This window comes from Saccoglossus kowalevskii, chromosome 6 (assembly GCF_978046115.1).
Source record: "Saccoglossus kowalevskii chromosome 6, keSacKowa6.1, whole genome shotgun sequence".
In the NCBI taxonomy this organism is placed as follows: Eukaryota; Metazoa; Hemichordata; class Enteropneusta; family Harrimaniidae; genus Saccoglossus; species Saccoglossus kowalevskii.
In genome coordinates this window covers 2,001,138-2,028,828 of record NC_140646.1, presented here as the reverse complement: position 1 = coordinate 2,028,828, position 27,691 = coordinate 2,001,138, and the positions used below count along the sequence as shown (strand labels likewise).

Below are 27,691 nucleotides of genomic sequence, written 5' to 3'. Positions count from 1 at the left end.
GGATACATTAAATACACTTTTTACTTACACCATCCAATGCAAATATTCAGCATTATTATCTAATAAATGACCATCTGAAAATTGAACATAACATGTTTCTCAATAGATAAATAATTAAAAATGGAATCTAACCTAATTAACCCCCCCCATAAACTGGTATACATTGTATGATTAAAACATAGAATGTAAGAATTACAGCAATTACTGGACTGTCAATTCTAATCTATAATGAATATATGCCTTTACATCCATGCCTGTATTCATGTACATGATTTTGAAAAAATAGCATGTGAGATATTTTAACCTATGATTCAATGAAATTTGTATTAAACATTGCCATGAACAGCTGCTATGCAGCAAACAGTGTTGTTAATTAAAGATAACCATCATTGTTAAAGTTTGGCCAGATATGGTTCATTGTTCATGTTTGTGTTTTGGATTCCACATAGAGTAAATACAGTGAATGGAAATTTATTCTCTAGCAAAAGCTGAACATTTGATCTCCAACATCGAGCAATAAGCACTGACAAAACCCTTGAATGTATAAAAATCATAGTTAGACAATAATCATTATAAAAAACAGAAGAGAAGTCTAAAAACCACCTATTTCCTGAAGAAAAGTGGAGGGCTTACCTGGGTTGACGAGAATTAATGTCCACAAATCTTTTGGAGGTGAACTGAATAATACGGAGGGCTCGCTTGCAGCCTACAAACACAGGAAATACATTTTGATTAAAAACACAAACTGCAGTACAGTACTGAAAAGGTCTCATTGTACGTCTGGCAATGGGCATAATTTGAAATTTGGCTGTGCACATTACATAGTTTAAAATATGAAAATCATGCAGTAATGTTCTAAATATCTTTAAGTTAATGGAGGAGACACAAACTGAATTTTCTCAGTATTTTCCATCAAACAAACTTTTGACCATAACTTTCACACACTTCAGTCAAATCCCAAGTGATATATAAAGTCAGAGTGGCTGTGATTAAACAGTATTTTTCACAAGTTGTCTCTTAACTTTAAGCTATATTTCTAACACAGCAAAGCAGATTTACATTTGCACTCCTCCCATAAGAGATAGACATACAGACTGATACATTCCCTCCATTTCAGGAGCGAGAGAAAACATCACTGGGTTTTTTTTTTAAATTTTTAAAATACACTTCATTTTAAATTTCCATTCCACAAAAATGAATGTATATACAAATTGATTCACTTAGTCTTTGTATTCAGTATTTATTCTGTAAAAATGATGCAAGTTCTAATTTTCATACTTAGTTCCAACTGGGAACAAAACTGGTAAAAGTATGTCTTAGAAATAGTTAAGGAGCAATGAGAATAAAACAACTCGGTAACATGACCACCATTTGTTGGAAGTTCATATACATTGTAGTACCAAGTCTGAATCAAATCAGGCCTGGTATGTCTGGGAAATGGGGTTCAAATATTGTGATTTTAAGTTTTTTTAATAATCAAAGAAAGCTTAGAAAGAACTCCCATGTGCTGAGAGTATTGGAGACACATTAAATATAATTCGAAATTACTTAGCTGAAAACTAATTATGCAAATCAGAAAATTAATATGACCAGATTTGAGTGTAAAACTAATGAGGTCTGCGCAATGTAACAGAAAATCTATGTCTCCAAGTTTAATTGAAATGTGATTAGAACCAAAAAATTATGAATTATTATGCTTATTAGGGAATTAATATGAACAGATTTTTACCCCAAACTAATTAGGTTTGTACATTGTCCTAGAGCATCTTTGTACTAAGTTTCATTGAAATGGAATAATTAGCACCGTGAAAACTCCAAAATTTCGACCCCTCTAAAAATTTGACCGCCTATTTATTTGCCGGGTTTCGGTGTTTTATTTACCTCCAAATTTTCGACTCCACTAAAAATTGCCGACTCATTCTTATTCGGAAATTTCGACCAGTTTTAGTTTTCCCCCAAACGAAAAAAAAACCGATGTGAGCGTTCAAACGGGACCTTCCTCAAAGGCATGAATCCGGGTTTCTGATTGACTGAGAGATTTTTATTTTATTGGTAACGAAAATATATTCTAAATAAACGAAGTTTCAAATAAAAACGAACACAAAAATCTCGGCATGCTGCGTTTCTGAATTGTTGATTATTACTGTACTCAGTAGTGATTATAATAATGTACACAAAATAAATTTGTTGAATGGTTATGAAATACAAATAAAAGTCAACTTAGTTTCATCGTAAGCGAATGATTCCGGTCTCGTATAAACGTTTGATGCTGTAGGATATCCGCCATGTTCTCTTAGGTCAAATAGGTCAAATCGCTAATTAACCAATCAAAAAGCTGGATGATGCGAAAACGGCATGATTTTTTTTAAATAAAAAAATTAGTTGTTTTTAAAAAATAAACTGGTCATCTGAAGAATAATTTAACATTGTTCACAGTGATAACAGCTCATTCTCGAAAGGAAGCTTACCCGCTCACGCTAGTCACGATAAAAATCATACACGTGTACTCTTGAATAGACAGACGTCAATGACTACGGTAAAACTTAGACTCTATTTTAGCCGGCAGGATTGATTGAAATGTCCGAAAAATGACGCCAAAATACACCTTAAAAGTCCCATTTTATTTTCTTAAATCCCATTATATTTTTTAATCCAAGGGCGAATTTACGGCAGAATTTGGTCCCTCAAATCACCGGTACGGTGCTCAAATAAGGGACACGTGAGCTTTGATTCTAACCGGATACATTGCACTGGGTCGGGGAGATCGTTTGCTAAACTTCCATGTATCTTTTGTCCAATGGGTACCTGTACTTCGAACATTCGCAAGTTTTCCTAGGTAGTGCGAGACAGCTTTGTCTTTTGACCTATTAGTTTTGTGCTGACCTCTTCTCCGCGTCTTGATGTTTTGTTTTGCTTGTCATAATACTCACTGATTGATGACTTTGTTTAGATTTTGAGTTACAACTCGGCCACGACCTTTGCTTTTACCGTGAAACATGAGGAAGTTTACGTCAATTGACGGACATTGCATTATTTAAAAACTAATGAAGCACACTGTCTATCATCCCCATTTTTTTTGCTGATTTCTATTCTGAAAAATTCGACCGTCCGAAAATGCACCTTAATTTTGACTCTAAAAACACGTCACATTTCTAACACAAATTATTTAAAACCGGTCGAAATTTTGAAGTTTTTACGGTACTTTAGATATCAGTGTGAAAGATTAAAATTGGTTAATTATGCAAATTAGGTAATTAATATGTACAGATTTTAACCCACAATTATTCAGGTCTGTCTATTGTCCTACAGCATCCATGTACATTCATTGATATGTGATGTATAGTACCTGAGATATCAGTGTGAAAGTTGGTTAATTATGCAAATTAGGTGATTAATATGCACAAATATTTACCGGAAACTAATTGGGTCTGCATAATTCTAGATTCATTGAAATATGATGATTAGTACTTTAGATATCAGTAGAAAAGCTGAAAATTAATTATGCAAATTAGGTAATTAATATGCACAATTATTTACCCTAAAACTAATCAGGTCTCTGCATAGTCCTAAAGGATCTATGTACCAAGTTTCATTGAAATGCGATGATTAGTACTTGAGATACCCGTGGAAAAGCTGAAAATTAACTAATTATGCAAATTAGGTGATTAATATGCACAAATATTTATCGAAAACAATCAATCTCTGCATAGTCCTTGAGTATGTAAGTACCAAGTTTCATTGAAATGTAATGCTAACTACTTATATCAAATGCTGAAAATTAATTAATTATGCAAATTAGGTAATTAATATGTACTGATATTACCATAAAAACTATCAGGTCTGTGCAGTGTCGTATGACATCTATGTACCAAGTTTCATTGAAATGTGATGATTAGTACTTGAGATATCAGTGGAAAAACCGAAAATTGACTAATCATTATGCAAATTAGGTAATTAGTATCCACGGATTATTACCAAAAACTAATCAAAACCTAGCATTAGTTCAGAGCATCTATGTACCAAGTTTCATCAAAATCCAATGAGTGGTTGTTTAGATATCAGTGGAACAGTCATGGAACCACTAAAAAATAGCTAATTATCATGCAAATTAGGTAATTAATATGCACGGATTTTTACCAAAAATTAATCAAATCTGCGCATATGTTCAGAGCATCTATGTACCAAGTTTCATCAAAATCCAATGAGTGGTTCTTTAGATATCAGTGGAACAGTCATAGAACAGCTAAAAATTAGCTAATTATCATGCAAATTAGGTAATTAACGAGCATGGATTTTTACCAAAACCTAACCAAATCTGCGCATTGGCCCAGAGCATCTATGCACCAAGTTTCATCAAAAACCGATGTATGGTTCTTGAGATAGCAGTGGAACAGTCGGACACACATACACACATACACACACACATACACACACACACACATACACACATACACACATACAGACACACTAACTGCAAAGACTCCCATTTTGTGCTTCGCACATGGGAGTCAAAAATAGCTGCCACTCCATCAAATCTTAAACAAATGATGACTTGTTTTTGTATTAAATTCAAACAAAACCTGTGAAAGTGTATCTAAGAAACTTGTATAAGTATTAACAATGCACAGTCTTTGTTTTATATTTAATGTCAAATTCCATCACTAGCAGCAATCCAGTGTATGTTGAATAGTACTGTGTCATGCTATGTACTGTAATGGTCTGAGCATATTTGGTTGAATCACTATGTGATCTGCAACCGACAGAGTATGTAGAATTTAAACGAAATCATGCAAACCATTTCAGAAAAACAGTTGTTGAAATAATGTGCATCTGTAACCAAGTATGTATGACCCTGATACAAAGCCCTCTCTATCTGAGAGAAATTTCGGATACATATACAAACTGCAATTTTAAACAAATTAAGGTCACCCAAACAAGAAAAAATTGACTTGCATATGTAGTCCATAATGATTTGTCTTTTTACCAACAATAAACAATATTGATCCACACATGTTCGAGAAATGATGCGAGACGAACACATGAATGGACGATCAGATTCCAAACCACTAGTCTGTTTCAGACTATGTCTGACGGGCACTACATAACAATAGCACAAACCTCTGTTGGTGTCACTAGATTTCCCCTATACACAGGAGCAATTTCTCCACCTTGATCAAAACCAATGTGCATAATAATCTGAGGTAAAAAATCAGCACCATCAAATAAATCTTGGAATATATTATAATGGTGTCCAACACTTCTTATTTGATATGGTGCACTTGTAGTCTCCCATTCTGCAATCACCTCCTCTAAAGGAATTTTCACTACAATCAAGAATCAAGAAAAAATGATAGAATGAGTGGAGTTCAAACAAATAAATGGAAGACAACTAATAATGAAGTTGAAGTGTTGGTGTAAACAAATTCATGACTAAGTGATGTAATTTGTCTAACAGGATTTCATCTTGCAATAAATATTTGATAAAATCACTATGAATAAATCCTAATTAAGACTTAAGACTAAAGGTCGCACATCCTGGCAATAATCATATTTGCTCATTCTTCTCCAATAGAAATTCTTGTTAAATTTTATAGTAATTTTTTTAAAATATGACTTTTTTTTACCTCTGCTTTTTAAGTTAGCACATGTGCTACTACTGTAATAGAGCAAGTATGGTATTATACTTCTTTTTTGCATGTCAGACTTTTTTAAAATTAGGCCAAAGAAATTACCAGGATGTGTGACCTTTAGGGGTCAGTGTTCTCAATTTGCATACTAATTTGCATATTTTTCAGGATTCACTCTTACAAAAACAAACATACAAGAGAGTATTAAAATGTATGAGAGGCTTTATTTAAATTACATAATACTTTACATAATATACCATAATTTGACAAGATCGTCATTTAATGTGAACTGTTCCATAAAAGTTAGTCTAAACTAATCCTCCTTGACTTTGCTGTGTTCCAAACATTGGCTGCCTTACTGTAGTTAAACTCGTCATAGACCGTACCGTGCACGGGACTTTGTTCCATAAAGAAGACCCTCTCTTTGCAATCATGTTGTGCTTTGAGCATAAACTGCACAACATTCCTAGTGGGAAAAAATGAAAAATAAAAAAAAAAAAAACACAATGAGGATTGAGGTTCAAATAATGTAAACATAACGATTGAATTGTGTCGCCATCGGGAACCCAATGCCGAATGGATAGAATACCGTCTGCAAAACATGTTGTTTACATGTTGGTTTTGTCAGGCCAACGACAAGGACTCGGGAATTTCGAGGAAAAAAACATGAGGTCATTATTCAATTAAAATGAAAACGTAACGATAGAATTATGTATACAAATCGGGATTCCATCGATCATAGCTCGTGACGATAGCAGCTGTCGTTCGCAAGACGTTGAGAGGCCGCCATCTTGGAAATACCCACACAGGTCAACATGTGACCGGAAGAATACAAAAATTCGATTTTTGTTTGCTTGGACAAATTATAACATACGCGTACCCATTAATCTATGAAGATATCCATAAATAATCTAAAAAAAGTTGACAGTAACGAGTGATGTTTTTTTTCATGCCGTGTCTATACCAGCCTCGCGTCTAAGATGTTGATTGAAATCGGTGTAGGCCTACCATGTTCGGTGTTATTACGATCGGCAAAACAAACACCTACTGGCATTTTATTTCTAAAATTACGAAATCATACCTGAACAATCTGAAGTTGACCTCAACCATGGAAATGTCTTCTTCCACGACTCATCAAAACCAGCCTCACGCCGTTTCTGTGTTTCTACACGCTTCCGTTTTTGTGTTGTGCTAGCGGTGACTGTACGTTTTAGCCGGGCGGCATCACCTTTTTTTCCTTTACATGTTTTGTCATATAGCATCTCGGTGTTTGCAACTCGAGTGACAATTTGTTCCCCATTGACAGCGTCCGTACTTCACACGTGTTTAACAATGGGACTGTTTTATTCGTCCCGGCAAGTTCAAAACACCGTGACGTTGACAGTGTTAATTTATGCAGTGCTACGTGTGAGTGGGTCAAATGGATGTAAATAATGCATCCTATTAGCATGGCAGTGAAGTTGTAAGCATGGCGGTCCGAGCCCAAGCGTGGTGGCCGGGTCGCCAAGCATGGCGGTGCCGCCATGCTTTGTTCTATGTGGGGAGAACACTGGGGGTTATTCAAAATGACCTATTGACCTACATGTTCTGTGTCTTGCTGATTGTTCAAATTTAGGATCTTTTCTTTTTTCAATTCGCCATGCTTTTCTTTCTCTGTGTATCCTTGTTCTTGATTGTTGATTTATTGGTAAACCAATATCAATGCCAGCGGAGGCTAGAAAAAAGAATTAAGCGATTCAATTTATGCAGCAATATGGGGATTATGTGTGTCATTTAGAAATTAACAAGCCATGCATGTGACAGTCCCCGTTAGTTATCAAATTTAAGATATATAGTTTTGTTTATAGTAATATAGCTGGAATATAACCATGTCAGGAATATGATTTTTTAACATTAAAATAATTGACATTTGTATCTGATTGTCAAACAAGTACTTGAAACAGCATTCAAAATCAGCCATTTTGAATTTATATATATATATATATATATATAACATGATGTATAACGAATATATAAAATTTGAATATAATCAGTCAAAGCATTTAAGAGATATGGCTCTAGAAGCCCAGTCATTAAAACAAAATGGCCGCCAGTCAGCCATTTTGAATCCAAGCTGAAAAATAAAATGATGTGCATCAGGAACCCGTAATGTCTAATGTATGTACCAAGTTTGAACGAAATCAATCCATAAATGCCAGAAATGCTTGATATTTGATGATTTTCTAGCAGAAAAATTGCCACCATTTGGCCATTTTGAATAGGATCGTTAAACCAAAAAATCTGTTCATCTATGACATGATGTATAATGAATATTTAAAATTTGAACATAATCAGTCAAAGCAAGTCAGAGATATGGCACTAGAACCACATTCACTAAAACAAAATGGCCGCTAGTTGGCCATTTTTGATGTGCATCAATGTCCTATAACGTATATACAAGGTTTGAACAAAATCCATCTGTAAACAGCCGGGAAATGCTTGATTTTGATGATTTTTTAGCACAAAAATGGCCACCGTTCGGCCATTTAATAGGATCGTCAAAGCAATATATCTGTATATCTATGATATGATCTATAATGAATATTTAAACTTTGAACATAATCAGTCAAAGCAAATCAGAGATATGGCATGAGAACCACATTCATTAAAACAAAATGGCCACCATTTTTAATTTTATCTGAAAAACAAAATGATGTGCATCAAGCTCCTATAATGTCTAACGTATATACCAATTTTGAACATAATCCATCTGTAAACAGATGAAAAAAGTTTGATTTTGATAATTTTTAGCACAAAAATGGCCGCCATTCGGCCATCTTGAATCAGATCATGAAACAAATTGACGTGCATGTGCATGTGCATATGTATAATATCATGTATGATGTATGTGTGAAGTTTGATTGTGATTGGTCCAGGCATTACTAAGATACAGGTTTGGACGCACGCACGCACGGTAACACAGACGCACAGAGGTCAAAACATAAGTCCCTGTTTTCGGACTGCGTTCGAATGGGGACTAATAATGAGTGATGTGAATATATAGAAAGTGTTATGACAGAACCCCACACCCTCCGTGTGGCTTTTGTTGCGTATGGAAGTTATTTTCACAAGTGATGCGGTGTATCCTGCGGCCGTGCTTTCACGAGCGAAGCAAGTTAAAGTACAGCAGAATACACCGCATCTCGAGTGGTTTATAAAACTCAGTTTCCAGGTGATCAACATACATTAAGTTCTTCCAATCATAGTATTCCATGTGATGTACACCTAATATGCCAAAAATGTTGCTGAACGATTTGAACCGGATAAAAATAGCAGACGAAAATATGTTTTCAAAATAAGAATAGTTCAGTAGCAAATGGAAATACCATGTTCATTTGCATATAGACTGTGAAAATACCGAAAACATTATTACAAGGGTGATATGCAAATTAGTTTTAGTCAAAATAAGTGACTGCCTAAAAGTACCAATGTTGTTCAAATTTCATTTCACTAGGGAAGGGACTGCTTTGTTTGCTCTCAGACCTCATTTGCATATGGGTGTAGAAATACCGATTTTGAGTTCAGGGACGAATCAAAATAAACTGCAGTACATATGTCATAATGTAAAGCATTCATTTTTGCTAGTAGGTATTTTGAAGTGGGAGGGTTGTTAGCTGCGCATGCGGCAGACCGCCATAGCATATCATTTTTAACAAACAAACATCTTCCCATGAGCCTTTGCATTTTTAGCATGCATTGTTATCGTTGTGTCAGACTCAATTCCCACATATGCACAGGTATTTTGCACAAGACAAAATTCCACCAATGGCTGGGGGTATTCTGTCCATAAATATTAAAATCGTTATTTTGCCTTCAAAATCTTATCCTACTTTATTTACAATCGCTGTTTAACAACGCGTGATGTCTGAAAGTGACACTGTGATGTAACTACTGTAAATCACTTCAATTTCAGCTGGAATTTATTTTCGGTGAAAAGACATTTTTGGCTGTCATGTATTTTTTTCTGATTTTTGATGAGTTTGTGAACTTTATTTTTACCAATTCATCCTTCCAGTGAAAATAAAGTATTTTACAAAACGTAAAATCATTTGGAATGCTAGTGACATTTAATCAAAATGGTTTCTTATCAAAATTGCAGTCATTCAGTTTACAATTGCCACACAAACTTTCTGGGCTGAAGTTTTAGAATTGTTTACAGATTAACTCGTGGAAGAGGTGTTGCATGTCTAAGACAAAATAAAAAAAAAATCCAGAACTTTGAGCAGGATACAAATACATGTATCTTAATGCTGTAACAGCGAGTATTTCCTTGATTTACCCAGAACTCTGAGCGAATCCCCCTTGATTCTGGCTGCTGGACATTTTCGTTCATGAAATCGTCGGACATCATCAGAAAACACGGAAATTGTGCAGTTTTTAATAAAACCAAGTTAGCAATTATGAACAATGGTTATTAACGTAACACCTGATCCCCTCTAAAATTTTTGTTTCGCATTTTAAGGTAAGAAATCGACATTTGAAACCAACAGGGTGTCGATTTACTAGGTGCCGTGTTTCACAACTTGTTTATTTATATACGTATAGTGGATGATTTTTTTTTTTTTAAATTAGTATTTATTGATTTTCAGCCCCCAAGTGACTGTGGGGGGGGGGGGGTAAGAGTTAGGATCAGGAGTGTGCTTACAAAAAAATTCTTTGCTCGATTCGCATTATTAGTAATATCGATGAGAAAAATCGAAAAAAAATAGTACTGATCAATTTAGTATGTATTATTTTTTTTCAGCCCTCAAGTGTCTGCTTGGCTGGCTGCAAATATGCACATGCTCGGATCTGGAGAGATTCATATATAATCGATATATCAAGCAAACAATGCAGTTACTTTACAGAACTTACCACCAGTACAAAGACATCGCGTGCTGATTAGTGAAAGTCCGTAGTTCGCAATCGGACAAGGTGTTGGCGGTGAAATCTTAGTAAACGATTTTGCTGTGTCCCGAAGCACTCTCAATAAGGGCGCAGACATTTTGGATGGACGTATTTGCCATGCGCAATGACCCAAGGTCATACTCCCAGCAGTGCTGTGGCGTTGACGACTGAACGATCGATCGATGAGTTGTTGTTTTTCTGATTTTCGAATCATTTGATATGTTTGGCTTCGTGGTGAGTATATTCATTTATAGTTAAGCAACCAACTGTTGTCTTCCGTGTTGAACGGATTGGACTAAACCGTAACGATCCGAGTAAACGGAATGTTTTGAGAAAGTGTGCTCAGCTGTTTTTGAAATATTAAGGACTTTAAGACCAACGCCATCAACACCAATTTGCTTTACATTCCATTATTTCTAAAATTCATAAGATAATTTGATTTAGTTGAACAACACGTCAATTTGCACTATATGACGAAATCTGTACAAGAATTTAAAGTGTAATTCCATGGTCTATCTAAAAAATAGCTGTTTACACTGTATACCAGCTGGACGAAAGGGGTCAGGTAGGTTACTCATCCATCACCCAGTGTACTTGTAGTTGGTATAAATGACAATGAGGGTACAAAACATACTCAGTTCGACTTTCGGAGTTTGCGACAGAGCTCCAGAAGGAGTACCTACACTTTATGCAATTTTTTTAAAATTATGCTAATTTATTCATGACGTAGCAGTTTCTGTGCTCATGAATATTCATTAATTTGTGGGTCAATACATTCTAAAAGGGGCGATATATTATTTTTGGGGGAAGAGTTAGAAAGGGGGATTAGCATAATTTAGGGGGTCAATACAAAAGAAGGGACTCATTTGGAGAGCAGCCATGCTCCTCGTGTCTGTTGTTGCACATGACCTACAGCTGTCAACTGTGTTCGTTCTTCGACTGTGTTCGTTCTTCGACGACTTCGACTGGCTTCCATGTGGGGGTAGTATTCTTGTGTTCTGTTTTCCTGACTTGAGTTTTTGAATCCGCTGTTTATGTTTTAAACGTCTTTCATGTCTTTTGTAGGAGTGTCCAATCCGTGATTCAAACTTGCGATCTTTGAGTTCCCAGCGCACTGTCTTGTCCACTGTACCACGAGTGTCTTCACACAGGAGTTAGGATTTAAGTCCTATTCATAGGAGCACTGTCTTCACTAGCATTCAAAAATCTAACTAAACATACTGGATTCGAACCAGCGATCGCTCACATTGCTGACATAGTACAAATCAACTGAGCTATGTGGGTAGTCATGCAAATTAAATAATTTGTTGTCATATTTAGCTTTATTGCCAAATGGTGTTTGCGAGAAAAAGATGGGCAGGCAAGGGAATTGAACCCAGGTCCTCCTGATCACTATGTAGAGAACTGACCCACAAGACCACAATGGATTGACTGGATGTGTTTGCATTTGATAAGACTATATAGTGTGTATATATATAGAAATACAACATATTTCTATTATTGAGTTACAATTGTCCAAAAAATTGCCAATTTTGTGTTTTTACTTGTGTAAACTATATGCATGCCATAACCCGTTGTACATCTTGCCAATTGGGTGTTTGCCATTTGCGTTGCCCATACCTGACCCGACCCTAACCCTAATGCCAAGACACGTTCCTGTTAATAATTCCGTTGCCCATACCTGACCCGACCCTAACCCTAATGCCAAGACACATCCTGTTTATAATTGCTCAATAATGATACTCTGTTGTGCACTGTCTGCGGGTAAGTTGCATTGATGTCAACTGATTAAACAAGTCGCGTTTAAGTAATTTCCACTATTAACAAGTGGTTAAATTGTGACAATAAATGTGTGGACAAATATTTGAGATTAATTTTGGTGTAGACAACTCTCGTTTAATTATTTTACACCATTACAAGTTGTTAAATTGAGAGAATAAATGTCTCAACAAATATTTAATACTTAGTTTGATGTAAACAACTCACGTTTGATTAATTCCCACAATTACAGGTTGTTAAATTGAAAGAATAAATGTGCGGACAAATATTTTAGACTTATTTTGGTGTAGACAGCTCTCGTTTAATTATTTTACACCATTACAAGTTGTTAAATTGAGAGAATAAATGTGCGGACAAATATTTTAGACTTATTTTGGTGTAGACAGCTCTCGTTTAATTATTTTACACCATTACAAGTTGTTAAATTGAGAGAATAAATGTGCGGACAAATATTTTAGACTTATTTTGGTGTACACAGCTCTTGTTTAATTATTTTAGACCATTACAAGTTGTTAAATTGAGAGAATAAATGTGCTGACAAATATTTTAGACTTATTTTGGTGTAGACAACTCTCGTTTAATTATTTTACACCATTACAAGTTGTTAAATTGAGAGAATAAATGTATGGACTAATATTTGAGACTTATTTTGGTGTAAACAACTCGCGTTTGATTAATTCCCACAATTACAAGTTGTTAAATTGAGAGACTAAATGTGTGGACAAATATTTAGCTCCGCTGTCGACTTTGTCGAGCGGAGCTTATCATATGAGTGATTGTCCGTCGTCGTCCGTGTCAATGTTTTACTTTTTCGACTTCTTCTTGAAAACTACAAGCCTGAATGCTTTGATACTTGGTGTATATGTACCTTGGGTAGACCTCTCTTAGGTTTGTTCATTTCATGTTGATATCTTCAATTCTCTAATTTTGGTGAATATTTTTGTCATTTTTGGTAAAAAGTGATATTTTCAACTTCTTGTTAAAAACCGCAAGTGCAATTGCTTTGATATTACATATATAGGTACTACATGTGGACCTCTCTCAGATTTGTTCATTTTGTAATGATATCTTTAATTCTCTAATTTTGGTGAATATTTTTGTCATTTTTGGTAAAAAGTGATATTTTCGACTTCTTGTTATAAACCGCAAGTCCAATTGCTTTGATACTACATATACAGGTACTACATGTGGACCTCTCTCAGATTTGTTCATTTCGTGATGATATCTTCAATTCTCTAATTTTGGTGAATATTTTTGTAATTTTTGGTAAAAAGTGATATTTTCGACTTCTTGTTAAAAACCAAAAGTTCAATTGCTTTGATATTACATATATAGATACTACATGTAGACCTTTCTCAGATTTGTTCATTTTGTGATGATATCTTCAGTTCTCTAATTTTGGTGAATATTTTTGTCATTTTTGGTAAAAAGTGATATTTTCGACTTCTTGTTGAAAACTGTAAGTCCGATTGCTTTGATATTACATATATAGGTACTACATGTGGACCTCTCAGATTTGTTCATTTTGTGATGATATCTTCAATTCTCTATTTATTTTGGTGAATATTTTTGTAATTTTTGGTAAAAAGTGATATTTTCGACTTCTTGTTAAAAACTGTAAGTCCGATTGCTTTGATACTATTCATATTGTTCATTTTCTAATGATGTCTTCAGTTCTTTAATTGAAATGTGCATTGCTAACAGCGGAGCTATCTCAGCCGATAGGCTGCTTGTTTAGACTTATTTTGGTGTAGAAAAGTCACATTTAATTTACTTCCACAAATTACAAATTGTTAAATTGAGAGAATAAATGTGTGGACAAATATTTTAGACTTATTTTGGTGTAGACAACTCTCATTTAATAATTTTACACCATTACAAGTTGTTAAATTGAGAGAATAAATGTATGGACAAGTATTTGAAACTTATTTTGGTGTAGACAACTCTCATTTGATTAATTCCAACAATTACAAGTTCTTAAATTGACAGAATGAATGTATGGACAAATATTGACCATTATATTTGTGAGTAAATACCTGTTGTTTAATTAATTTCCACCTCTACAAGGTTGAGAGAATAAATGTGTCGACAAATATTTGATACTTATTTAGGTGTAAGAACTCGTGTTTGACCAACTTCCACCATTGCAAGTTGTTAAAATAATGAAATAAATATACTGGTACATGTATCATTGGATATTTGATTTAATTGTGAAACTTTCTAGCAAAATGTTAACTGCTGGCTTTGAACCCTCAATCAACAATTCCGCAGACACAGTATAAATTCAACAACACCACAGAAGATATTCGTCTGTTGCCTGAATTGTTTTCGTAATATAGGGAACGCCATCGACACTTTAACAAAACTTACCTTGACTTGGGTCTTGTTTATCTCTTGTCACAATCTGGAAACTGTTGAACAAATTGCGCGTCGTCCAGTTTAAGACGTTAGTTATTTTATTATTTATTCATTCAGTTTTGTATGGTGGAGTTTTGTGAGTTTTATTATTTTTTTGCGACGTTCTTTGTTTACTTGTTTACGGTTTGAGAGATTTCAGTTTATTTGATTTATGTTTTTACGGTAACTCTGAGCGGGACTCGAACCCACTGTCTTTTCAAGCTAATTTTGTTTTATTTTGATGGCACGCTTGTGTACCACGCCACGACGTTGGTCGTTAAGTGGTGTTCATTTTTCTAACTACTCCAGTGTTCCGATGAGTTGAACGGAAAAGCCAAAACGATTGCTTGTTTCTGATTGCTTCGGTTCTGGTGAGTGTGTATCTAGTGTGATTCGAACCCATGTCGTTTGTATTGGGCGTTTTTTTATTTCCCATGTTGGCTACGCCGTAATATGCAACCACTTCCCCGTTTTATTGTGATTTTGAGTGTTTAATGATGTCTTCCTCACCCGTCACGCCATGACCCAGTTTCAACCACACAGCCATTTTGCAACACAGTTCGTGACCCTCGGCATCACCCGACTGACTATATGAGCGTTCTGTTCAACTGTTAAGCTATGATTTATTACCGTTATTATCATTATATTGTCACGTGATTTGTTTTACCTTATGTGTAATGTCTTAAGTATCTTTATTGTAATTTGTATATACCAATTCGTATATACCAAGGAAACGACCCCGATTGAAGGTCATGTATTTTATGACGTCACCAATTCGTGTGTAGGTACTGCTTCTAGATCTGTGCCAAGTTTGCTATGAGAGATATGCATCCATATCATTGGCACAGGGTTAGTAGAGGTGGCATGGCATTATCCATATCATTGGCACAGGGTTAGTAGAGGTGGCATGGCATTATCCATATCATTGGCACAGGGTTAGTAGAGGTGGCATGGCATTATCCATATCATTGGCACAGGGTTAGTAGAGGTGGCATGGCATTATTCATATCATTGGCACAGGGTTAGTAGAGGTGGCATGGCATTATCCATATCATTGGCACAGGGTTAGTAGAGGTGGCATGGCATTATCCATATCATTGGCACAGGGTTATTAGAGGTGGCATGGCATTATCCATATCATTGGCACAGGGTTATTAGAGGTGGCATGGCATTATCCATATCATTGGCACAGGGTTATTAGAGGTGGCATGGCATTATCCATATCATTGGCACAGGGTTATTAGAGGTGGCATGGCATTATCCATATCATTGGCACAGGGTTAGTAGAGGTGTCATGGCATTATCCGTATCATTGGCACAGGGTTAGTAGAGGTGGCATGGCATTATCCATATCATTGGCACAGGGTTAGTAGAGGTGGCATGGCATTATCCATATCATTGGCACAGGGTTAGTAGAGGTGGCATGGCATTATCCATATCATTGGCACAGGGTTAGTAGAGGTGGCATGGCATTATCCATATCATTGGCACAGGGTTAGTAGAGGTGGCATGGCATTATCCATATCATTGGCACAGGGTTAGTAGAGGTGGCATGGCATTATCCATATCATTGGCACAGGGTTAGTAGAGGTGGCATGGCATTATCCATATCATTGGCACAGGGTTAGTAGAGGTGGCATGGCATTATCCATATCATTGGCACAGGGTTAGTAGAGGTGGCATGGCATTATCCATATCATTGGCACAGGGTTAGTAGAGGTGGCATGGCATTATCCATATCATTGGCACAGGGTTAGTAGAGGTGGCATGGCATTATCCATATCATTGGCACAGGGTTAGTAGAGGTGGCATGGCATTATCCATATCATTGGCACAGGGTTAGTAGAGGTGGCATGGCATTATCCATATCATTGGCACAGGGTTAGTAGAGGTGGCATGGCATTATCCATATCATTGGCACAGGGTTAGTAGAGGTGGCATGGCATTATCCATATCATTGGCACAGGGTTAGTAGAGGTGGCATGGCATTATCCATATCATTGGCACAGGGTTAGTAGAGCTGGCATGGCATTATCCATATCATTGGCACAGGGTTAGTAGAGGTGGCATGGTATTATCCATATCATTGGCACAGGGTTAGTAGAGGTGGCATGGCATTATCCATATCATTGGCACAGGGTTAGTAGAGGTGGCATGGCATTATCCATATCATTGGCACAGGGTTAGTAGAGCTGGCATGGCATTATCCATATCATTGGCACAGGGTTAGTAGAGGTGGCATGGTATTATCCATATCATTGGCACAGGGTTAGTAGAGGTGGCATGGCATTATCCATATCATTGGCACAGGGTTAGTAGAGGTGGCATGGCATTATCCATATCATTGGCACAGGGTTAGTAGAGGTGGCATGGTATTATCCATATCATTGGCACAGGGTTAGTAGAGGTGGCATGGCATTATCCATATCATTGGCACAGGGTTAGTAGAGGTGGCATGGCATTATCCATATCATTGGCACAGGGTTAGTAGAGGTGGCATGGCATTATCCATATCATTGGCACAGGGTTAGTAGAGGTGGCATGGCATTATCCATATCATTGGCACAGGGTTAGTAGAGGTGGCATGGCATTATCCATATCATTGGCACAGGGTTAGTAGAGGTGGCATGGCATTATCCATATCATTGGCACAGGGTTAGTAGAGCTGGCATGGCATTATCCATATCATTGGCACAGGGTTAGTAGAGGTGGCATGGTATTATCCATATCATTGGCACAGGGTTAGTAGAGGTGGCATGGCATTATCCATATCATTGGCACAGGGTTAGTAGAGGTGGCATGGCATTATCCATATCATTGGCACAGGGTTAGTAGAGGTGGCATGGCATTATCCATATCATTGGCACAGGGTTAGTAGAGGTGGCATGGCATTATCCATATCATTGGCACAGGGTTAGTAGAGGTGGCATGGCATTATCCATATCATTGGCACAGGGTTAGTAGAGGTGGCATGGCATTATCCATATCATTGGCACAGGGTTAGTAGAGGTGGCATGGCATTATCCATATCATTGGCACAGGGTTAGTAGAGGTGGCATGGCATTATCCATATCATTGGCACAGGGTTAGTAGAGGTGGCATGGCATTATCCATATCATTGGCACAGGGTTAGTAGAGGTGGCATGGTATTATCCATATCATTGGCACAGGGTTAGTAGAGGTGGCATGGTATTATCCATATCATTGGCACAGGGTTAGTAGAGGTGGCATGGTATTATCCATATCATTGGCACAGGGTTATTAGAGGTGGCATGGCATTATCCATATCATTGGCACAGGGTTAGTAGAGGTGGCATGGTATTATCCATATCATTGGCACAGGGTTAGTAGAGGTGGCATGGTATTATCCATATCATTGGCACAGGGTTAGTAGAGGTGGCATGGCATTATCCATATCATTGGCACAGGGTTAGTAGAGGTGGCATAGTATTATCCATATCATTGGCACAGGGTTAGTAGAGGTGGCATGGTATTATCCATATCATTGGCACAGGGTTATTAGAGGTGGCATGGCATTATCCATATCATTGGCACAGGGTTAGTAGAGGTGGCATGGTATTATCCATATCATTGGCACAGGGTTAGTAGAGGTGGCATGGTATTATCCATATCATTGGCACAGGGTTATTAGAGGTGGCATGGCATTATCCATATCATTGGCACAGGGTTAGTAGAGGTGGCATGGCATTATCCGTATCATTGGCACAGGGTTAGTAGAGGTGGCATGGTATTATCCATATCATTGGCACAGGGTTAGTAGAGGTGGCATGGCATTATCCATATCATTGGCACAGGGTTAGTAGAGGTGGCATGGCATTATCCGTATCATTGGCACAGGGTTATTAGAGGTGGCATGGCATTATCCATATCATTGGCACAGGGTTAGTAGAGGTGGCATGGCATTATCCGTATCATTGGCACAGGGTTAGTAGAGGTGGCATGGTATTATCCATATCATTGGCACAGGGTTAGTAGAGGTGGCATGGCATTATCCATATCATTGGCACAGGGTTAGTAGAGGTGGCATGGCATTATCCATATCATTGGCACAGGGTTAGTAGAGGTGGCATGGCATTATCCATATCATTGGCACAGGGTTAGTAGAGGTGGCATGGCATTATCCATATCATTGGCACAGGGTTAGTAGAGGTGGCATGGCATTATCCATATCATTGGCACAGGGTTAGTAGAGGTGGCATGGCATTATCCATATCATTGGCACAGGGTTAGTAGAGGTGGCATGGTATTATCCATATCATTGGCACAGGGTTAGTAGAGGTGGCATGGCATTATCCATATCATTGGCACAGGGTTAGTAGAGGTGGCATGGCATTATCCATATCATTGGCACAGGGTTAGTAGAGGTGGCATGGCATTATCCATATCATTGGCACAGGGTTAGTAGAGGTGGCATGGCATTATCCATATCATTGGCACAGGGTTAGTAGAGGTGGCATGGCATTCCTGTTTGCCCCATGGTGACATTGACATCATCATGTCCAAAACCCAATGTCATGCAATTTTTTTCTTTTCCACCTCGCTATATATATTATGTACATTTCAGTCAAATGTATGGACTCTGTCTGAAATAAATAATAATAATAATAATAAATGTAATCTGTATTATCAAAAACACTGTCTCGATCTTCATTGACCAAGAATTCAGGTTTTTTGTTTTGTTTTTTGATTAAAATCCCCTCCTCCATGTGCCAAATTGTTATTGCATCAAATGCAATAACTGTTTGACATCTTGTGACTTTTTTATCTTGCTGATCTAGTATATTATTATACATCTGTCACAGTAACGCCATAAGTTACAGCGTGCTGTAATTTTGCGATATTTTACGAGGTATTTTCATCCTAACATATTAGGAAATGCGAATTCCAAATATGAAATGATTATGCGTGTAAGCGTCCTCTAATTATATAAACAAACATGGCTGCCACCAGGGTTTGACTGGACCCACACACAGAAGTTTGCTGATTCTGTTTCAAACATTTTGGATTCTACATTCCCATGGTGTATCCTTGGAAGGAAAAGATGTATAATAATAAGGTTATTACAAGAATACCTCAAAGTATGCACTCAGACAGTACGCTGCGCATCGACATCCGCTGCACGTCGGTCGATAGTCCAGCTGTACTGTACTGGTCTTCATGCTTACTATGAGGTAGTCTCGTAATAACCTTATAGTATAATACAAGTATAATATTGGGTTGTGTCAAGGATGTATAAGATAAGGAAATTCACCTTTTATATCCATGTGTGGTGAGGCAATGAAAATCCTGCGAGTACCGCTAACGAACTCTAATAATTTGAAAGCGATCTCATTTCTTGCATCACAGAACACAGTTGGAAATGTTCAACTGTATTAACAGATACAATGTATGAGAAGATTATTGCCACATCCAAAAACACACATACATGTACCGCATATATTTTCCTAAAACGCCCACCCCCCACTTTTGATAAAATAAAGGAGTTGAGGTCATATCCTAGCAAACGCCCAGGGGTGTTTTTTCTACACCTGTAATAAAATAAAAAAACAAAAACCTATTTTTTTCGTTGTATTAAAAGTTTACGTCCTTGCAGTCTGTTGTGATTCTGATAACAAAATTTGAAAAATAAATGTCAATTGCATAAAACGAGGAGTGAACGCAAAATAGTTGACATAAATAGAGCAGCGCGTTCACCATTGTTTACGTAATTTACATTTATTTTTTATCAGAAACATAACAGCCAGCGAGTCCAAAAAATGTATATTAAAGGAGAAACAGTAGTTCTTTTTTAGCTCCGCTGTTGACTTTGTCGAGCGGAGCTTATCATATGAGTGATTGTCCGTCGTCGTCGTCGTCTGTCGTCCGTCGTCCGTGTCAATGTTTTACTTTTTCGACTTCTTCTTGAAAACTACAAGCCTGAATGCTTTGATACTTGGTGTATATGTACCTTGGGTAGACCTCTCTTAGGTTTGTTCATTTCATGTTGATATCTTCAATTCTCTAATTTTGGTGAATATTTTTGTCATTTTTGGTAAAAACTGATATTTTCGACTTCTTGTTAAAAACCGCAAGTCCAATTGCTTTGATACTACATATATAGGTACTACATGTGGACCTCTCTCAGATTTGTTCATTTTGTAATGATATCTTTAATTCTCTAATTTTGGTGAATATTTTTGTCATTTTTGGTAAAAACTGATATTTTCGACTTCTTGTTAAAAACCGCAAGTCCAATCGCTTTGATACTACATATATAGGTACTACATGTGGACCTCTCTCAGATTTGTTCATTTCGTGATGATATCTTCAATTCTCTAATTTTGGTGAATATTTTTGTCATTTTTGGTAAAAAGTGATATTTTCGACTTCTTGTTAAAAACCAAAAGTTCAATTGCTTTGATATTACATATATAGATACTACATGTAGACCTTTCTCAGATTTGTTCATTTTGTGATGATATCTTCAGTTCTCTAATTTTGGTTAATATTTTTGTCATTTTTGGTAAAAAGTGATATTTTCGACTTCTTGTTGAAAACTGTAAGTCCGATTGCTTTGATATTACATATATAGGTACTACATGTGAACCTCTCTCAGATTTGTTTGTTTTGTGATGATATCTTCAATTCTCTATTTATTTTGGTGAATATTTTTGTAATTTTTGGTAAAAAGTGATATTTTCGACTTCTTGTTAAAAACTGTAATTTTCTAATGATGTCTTCAGTTCTTTAATTGAAATGTGCATTGCTAACAGCGGAGCTATCTCAGCCGATAGGCTGCTTGTTTGAAATATGACGTGGCCCTGAAAAGGGCCGTTAGGTTAGTGTTACCTCATAGAAACGATTCAAGCAAATCTTACAGTATATAGAGAGCCGTGAAGAAAGTGTCACACTTGTTCGGCTTTAGGGTCGCTGACAATGAAACCAATGTTGCAATATTGTAGTGGTTTAAAGCACGTTGTTTTGGCTTTATAAAATATTTGCGAATCCATAACTGGGGCCTGCAATTTTGCAATGTCACGCCGAAGACTGCCAACTTTTTTTACCATCTATCACCACAGCATTTCATGGAAATTATTCTTCTGTCGTTGGAAAAAAAAAATCTCCCTATTTCAAGCCCACCGCGATATCCATACAACTTGCTGAATGGTAACTTTCACCATGATTGATGAACACCTAGTCTGATAAGAAAACTATGTTGAATTTACCTCTATGATGAAACACTAGTAGTGATGTCATTCTTAGCCAATCGGTAAAGCGGATGCTTAAAGGTCAAAGATGATTACCAGACAGTAAACAAAAGCATTGTGCGAGTCGGTTGCCGCGACCCTATTTTTCTTGTCTTTTTATTCTGATTAGACGTGAATTAAAAGTGCCAAGCAACCAGACAGCAAAATCTGTGGATTAAATGTGCTAAGTCCAAATTGTGTGGGACGACATCGACAAACTTCAAGACGAAGCTATAGGGATTTTGTTCGATCACGACAGTGGCGCCGACTTGGAATTTCAGGGTTTTGACTTTTACAAAGATAGCAATGAACGTACAAATAGAGATCTTAGATGTGTTTTTTTCTAACAACTATGAACTTTCGTAATTTTACTGCATAAAATATTATTGATCTTGTATGGCTGTTGATCCGGTATTTGTCAAAACTGGGAATAATTCATGCGCATGGGACGGCGTGTTTGTCGACGGGGATATTCTAGTCCAAATGAATCTTTACTGTCGATTTTTATTATTTCTGGTTCATTTGTCACATTCTAAGCAATAAATTATTTCTTGTTACACTTCTAATGTTGCATGTTGTTCATTTATTTTGGTTACATGTTTTTATTTGCCGTTTTACTCCCTGTCGCAGTTCGATCTGCGTGTTGCCAATTTTTTGTTTTGCCGGGGATATCCGGACAAACGCCCACCCCTTCTTTTTGGCGATTTTCCATGTTCAGGACCCTGGGCTTATACTCGGATAAATACGGTACATGTATTACATTCTATTCAAATAAACAAAGACACTACCTACATGTAAAACAGTCTTAGATGTACTGTAAAATACTTTATTTTCACTTGTAATTAATTTTCGCTATTTATGCTGAAGGTACATGTATGAGCACAGCAAATAAGTCTTATTGTTTTGAGGGATCCTAGGCGATTTCAATTATTGCACACAAAAAGAGTTGTTTTTGTGTTTGTGTCATTTTTTTGCACTTGCATTATTCTTATTTAGAGGGTGGATGGGAGGGGGGTTGAATGTTAAATGAAAGGATTATGCTCTTTGCATGCTTAATTACCTACAACTCTCTAATGACATGAAAATTAAGTTTTACAGCAGAATTACATGTAGACAAATGTCGCCTAGGACCCGTAGACTTCCATCTAACACTATTGAGCATGGCACACAAGCTTATTCTTCAAACAAGTATTAATAATGTTTTGTTTGTTTCTCTGTTAGGCTGGTGTAATTGTAGGTGGTGTGATCGGAACATATGCCGCACAAAACTATGAGGTAAACTTGCATCTCTTGATTTCAGGATAATTAATAAGAATTTACTGAAAAATCAATTGATACATTGCTGCTTTGACATCTTCCCTCTTTGAATTTTATTCTTCAATTATGATTAATTGCTTCAATGCTTATGGGATCACGGGCGTCGGGATCCAAAGCAATTCCGTCGACACGTCTCCCTGTTTGGCGGAGTGGGGCGCACAAACGGTGTTGATGGGCCGACATATGGCCCCTGCATTGGGTTCAGGACCATCAGATCAACTGGCTCAAGCTGAAAGCGGTGCACCGAGCACTACTACGCTTTCTACCTGAAGTTCGAGACCACAGAGTCCTGCTCCACACAGACAACACAGCGGTGGTCTCCTACATCAACAAGGAGGAGGGAAGCGTTCCCCATCGTTGCCAGTCCTAGCAGAGAAATTTTTCTTTGGTGCCTGAAATACAATGTGGAGCTATCCGCACACCACCTTCCAGGGGTGAGGAACAGTCTGGCAGATGCCTTTCGAGGCGTGGCAGTTACCCCTGTGGGTAGCCTCCCGCGTATTTCGGCTGTGGGACGGTCCAAAGATAGGCCTGTTTGCCGCACCCCGGAATGCCAAGCTCCCGACGTACGTAACACTCCTGCCGACACCAGAGGCCTGGGCCATAGACGCCTTATCGATCCCATGGACCCACATGGATGCATACGCCTTTACTCCCTTGCCACTAATTCACCAGATACTGGAGAAACTTCGACGGGAGCCCACCTGTATATTGACTCTGGTGGCGCCCAATTGGTCAACCAAGACCTGGTTTCCGCTTCTGCCGGAAATGCTAGTCGAAACACCAGTAGTGCTTCTGGACCTACCGGACTTGCTGTCCCAACCAGACGGCGCACTACCAACAAGCCCAGTGGTGTACCACTTACTCGCATGGAGGCTCTCAGTAGACTCGTGCAGACGAAAGGTCTATCTAAGCGGGCTGCCTACGTCCTGGCCAGGGCGAACAGGGATTCCACCAACACTGCCTACAACTCAAAGTGGCGAGCATGCACTAGTTGGTGTAGTGGAAGGGAGATTAATCCATACCATCCCTCTATCGGCCAGGTAGCGGACTTCTTTGTCCTCCTGTTTGATGAAGTGGATTTGTCTTACGCAGCGATCGTTGGCTACAGAGCAGCCTTGTCCTCCGCCATAGAGAACACTTTGGGGTCAAGCCTAGCCGATTGTCCCATTATTAGGAGACTGGTTACTGCTTTCCATAATCAGAGGCCGAGAACCTGTACAAGGGAACCGCCCAATTGGGATCTGTCGGTTGTGTTATCAGCCCTAAGCAGACCACCCTTCGAGCCCCTCCTTTCAGCACCACTCAAGTTTTTGATGTGGAAAACAGTCTTCCTACTGGCCCTCGCCTCAGGTAGGTGCCGGTCAGAGCTAGGCGGGTGCGCAGCCTTTATGGACGATCAAGCTGTGCTAAAGACACGAATTGGGTTTCTCACCAAGAACCAAATCCCAGAACACGATCCCCAGCCGGTCGTCATCCCCCGGCTGTCAAATATTGTCGGCCTGGAGGATCAGGATGAATTGCTTCTCTGCCCATTTCGCGCGTTGAGTTGCTTCGAGAACCGTACTAGGATTCCGAGACGGCCAACCAAACACAGGTTTTTGTGTTATGGCCCTGGCAGGCAGGATAAGCCGGCCTCCCTGACTTCCATCGCCAGGTAGATCACTGTGACCGTATTGGAGATCTATAATACGTTATCCTCCTCAACACAGAGCTTGCGCAAGGGCAGGCTTCTGGAGAACGCAAAACGTCTTTATCAACTACTACCTAAGAGACACCCAATCTATTGAACAGGGTCTCTTCAGGTTGGGTAACATCGTAGCGGGTCAGACTTGGATTGCTGACCCAGCACGAACAACCACAAGGATCCCTGCACATAGACAATAAGTCAGTCTCGGCATTTTTGCGGACAGATTTCTCAAGCATAAGCACTCACTAGAAGCTCCCAGGTTCCGCTGTTTCTGTCTTAACTTCAAAAGCATACTACCCCCGAATTGTGTTTGGGTCTTGCTTTCTCGGGTACACCGAACCCTGTCACCGTAGCAGCATTTTTGGCTTCTTGCTCCGGGGATAGCACAGCCAAGGTAAGACACCACCCTCTTGGGGTCTTAACTAATGTGTTGACTGATTGTTGTATCATCTCGGACTGGGAAAAGACCTTCATCATTTTTCTGTTTGCTCGGAAAACCCACCACCTATCGGCGTCTGACTCTGCCTACAGTTCAAAGTAGTCATTTTGACTGACCGGATTCTATGGTGGGTAATTGAACGTAGTGAATTTAGGCAGAGGAACCCGCCTATTCACATAGTTCATACCCACCATAGACTCCGGGTCCCCCTCAACCAAACCACTCTTTCCGTAGCGTTGGTCTAAGTCCTTGATGCGAAGAGAAAGGAATCAGAGTGAATACCCAGCCGTAATGGCGCCGCCATATGGGCTCGGTCTCGTAGTTCATGACATAAGGGAAAAGAATCTTGGGGTCATGGGGCTTCCCCTGACCTAGATTCTATCTCTCCATCATTGGCAGAATCTCTTATTAATGCCTACAGTTCAAAATAGTCATTTTGACTGACTGGAGTCTGCCTAATTTACAAGTTATGCACATTTTTCTGTAGGTGATAAACTAACATAAACAAGTCATTGAAAATGTCCCGGTTAAACGTTTGAAAGTTCTCTTTGTGCTCGTCATATTAAAGCGGAGGGGTTGTAGTGAGCGTTTTCTTGAAACTTGAGTTCCAAGTGGCGTATACAACAGATTGTTTATTTACATCAAAACACGTGTTCTGTGTAGTAGTAATATGGCCAAAAATTAAAACAGCCGTTATTCGGCCATCTTTGATCTGATTATGAAACACACTGATATGTATGATGTATGTGCCAAATACGAATGAAAATGGTACATAAATTGTGGAAATATAGTAGTAAGGCCAAAAAGTCAGATGGCTGTCAATCGGCCATCCTTGACCAGATTTTGAAACAAATTGTCATGGACATGCATCCTAACATGTATAAAGTACATGTATGTGCTAAATTTGAATGACAACTGACAAAGCATGTCCAAAATACAACATTTTCAAAAAACAAGATGGCTGCCAGTCGGCCATTTTGAATCAAATCGCTAAACCACTGCATGTGCATATGTCCAACATAAGGTGCTAGGCACATGCAAAGAATGAAGGGAATCGGTCAACAGGATTCTGAAATATGACTCTGGACAGACTGACGCATGGACAGACGGACACACGGACGGACAGACTCAGGAACTCATGGACGGTCAGGACATGTATCCTAACATGTATAATATATGTACCAAGTTTGAATGAAAACTGACAAAGCATGTCCAAAATACAACATTTTCAAAAAAACAAGATGGCTGCCAGTCGGCCATCTTTGATCCAATTGTGAAATAAATCGTCATGGACATGTATCCTGACATGTATAATATATGTACCAAGTTTGAATGAAAACTGACAAAGCATGTCCAAAATACAACATTTTCAAAAACCAAGATGGCTGCCAGTCAGCCATTTTGAATCAAATCGCTAAACCACTGCATGTGCATATGTCCCACATAAAGTACTAGGCACATGCAAAGAATGAACGGAATCGGTCCAAGGGATTCTGAGTTATGACTCCGCACAGACGCACGGACGGACGGAGGCCGAATTATAAGTCCCCGCTTTCGGACTTCATCCGAACGGGAACTAATAAGCATAAATAAATTGGGTTTACAGAAATAAGTTGGTGATTTGGTCACATGACCAAAAGTGGTATAAGAAAAGTAATTCCTAAACTAGTCTGTTACTTGTTACAAAACTACTTGGGAAAGTGTGATACTGACAATTTGTTTAGGAAAATGGACGGTTGCTTAATAATAGAATAGAGATGTCCCACGAAACGTTTACTTGATATTTGCTGCAGGTGTCTGTCCATGTATTCTCTAGTGTCATTGTGTTTCTACTGTATTCACTACATTGTGTATTGTACACATATTCATACTTAATGCATTATTTTTTTTTTCAGGTTCCAAATATTAAGGATATAATGGGAGACTTCAAAGGCAGAATGAAGAAGTATGAAAAACCTAAAAGGGATCTTCCAAGTGATGACTCAGGTTCATCATGAGATCTGCTTCTATAACAAAATAAAGACTGTATATAAAATGATTTCTACTTTCTACAGACACACTATGCCTGTACCTGGTGACTTTTTCCTGGGAGCAATAAATGACTGTCTACAGCAAAAGCTTTTTTTTTACCTGGTATCTGTCATTAACTGGTAGTGCACACCTTGTGCAGTGTCTCAAATATCATGTATAAATATTATATATTTTGCATGGATCAATATCAAATATGATGCTCTTCATTCCTTAAATAAAGTTTTGACTTTCTTTTAAA

General features: G+C 38.0%; 2 protein-coding genes and 1 long non-coding RNA gene across 4 annotated transcripts in view; 1 reads left to right on the top strand and 2 right to left on the bottom strand.

Annotated features, from left to right (window-relative positions):
- LOC100368324 (large ribosomal subunit protein mL38-like) overlaps positions 1–10,713 on the bottom strand; it is a 17,108-nt gene extending 6,395 nt beyond the window's left edge. The window contains exons 1-5 of the mRNA XM_002733808.4: positions 10,521–10,713; positions 7,210–7,341; positions 5,119–5,324; positions 634–706; positions 29–74 (exon numbers count right to left, since the gene is read on the bottom strand). Of these exons, the coding sequence (XP_002733854.3) occupies positions 29–74; positions 634–706; positions 5,119–5,324; positions 7,210–7,341; positions 10,521–10,692 (629 nt within the window). The 5' untranslated portion in view covers positions 10,693–10,713. The remainder of the gene's footprint in view (positions 1–28; positions 75–633; positions 707–5,118; positions 5,325–7,209; positions 7,342–10,520) is intronic.
- Positions 5,832–6,733, bottom strand: LOC146741463 (uncharacterized). 2 transcript variants are annotated; one of them, XR_014929758.1, is made up of 2 exons: positions 6,636–6,733; positions 5,832–6,093 (listed from the first exon to the last, which is right to left on the bottom strand). It is a non-coding gene; the product is annotated as an uncharacterized LOC146741463 (long non-coding RNA). The 2 variants fall into 2 exon arrangements; XR_014929756.1 differs by lacking the exon at positions 6,636–6,733 and adding an exon at positions 6,508–6,567.
- Positions 10,699–27,691, top strand: LOC144350097 (short transmembrane mitochondrial protein 1-like). The gene is made up of 3 exons (XM_078008450.2): positions 10,699–10,787; positions 23,198–23,251; positions 27,318–27,691. The coding sequence occupies exons 1-3, from the start codon at positions 10,773–10,775 to the stop codon at positions 27,417–27,419; spliced, it is 171 nt and encodes a 56-aa protein (XP_077864576.1). The 5' UTR covers positions 10,699–10,772; the 3' UTR covers positions 27,420–27,691.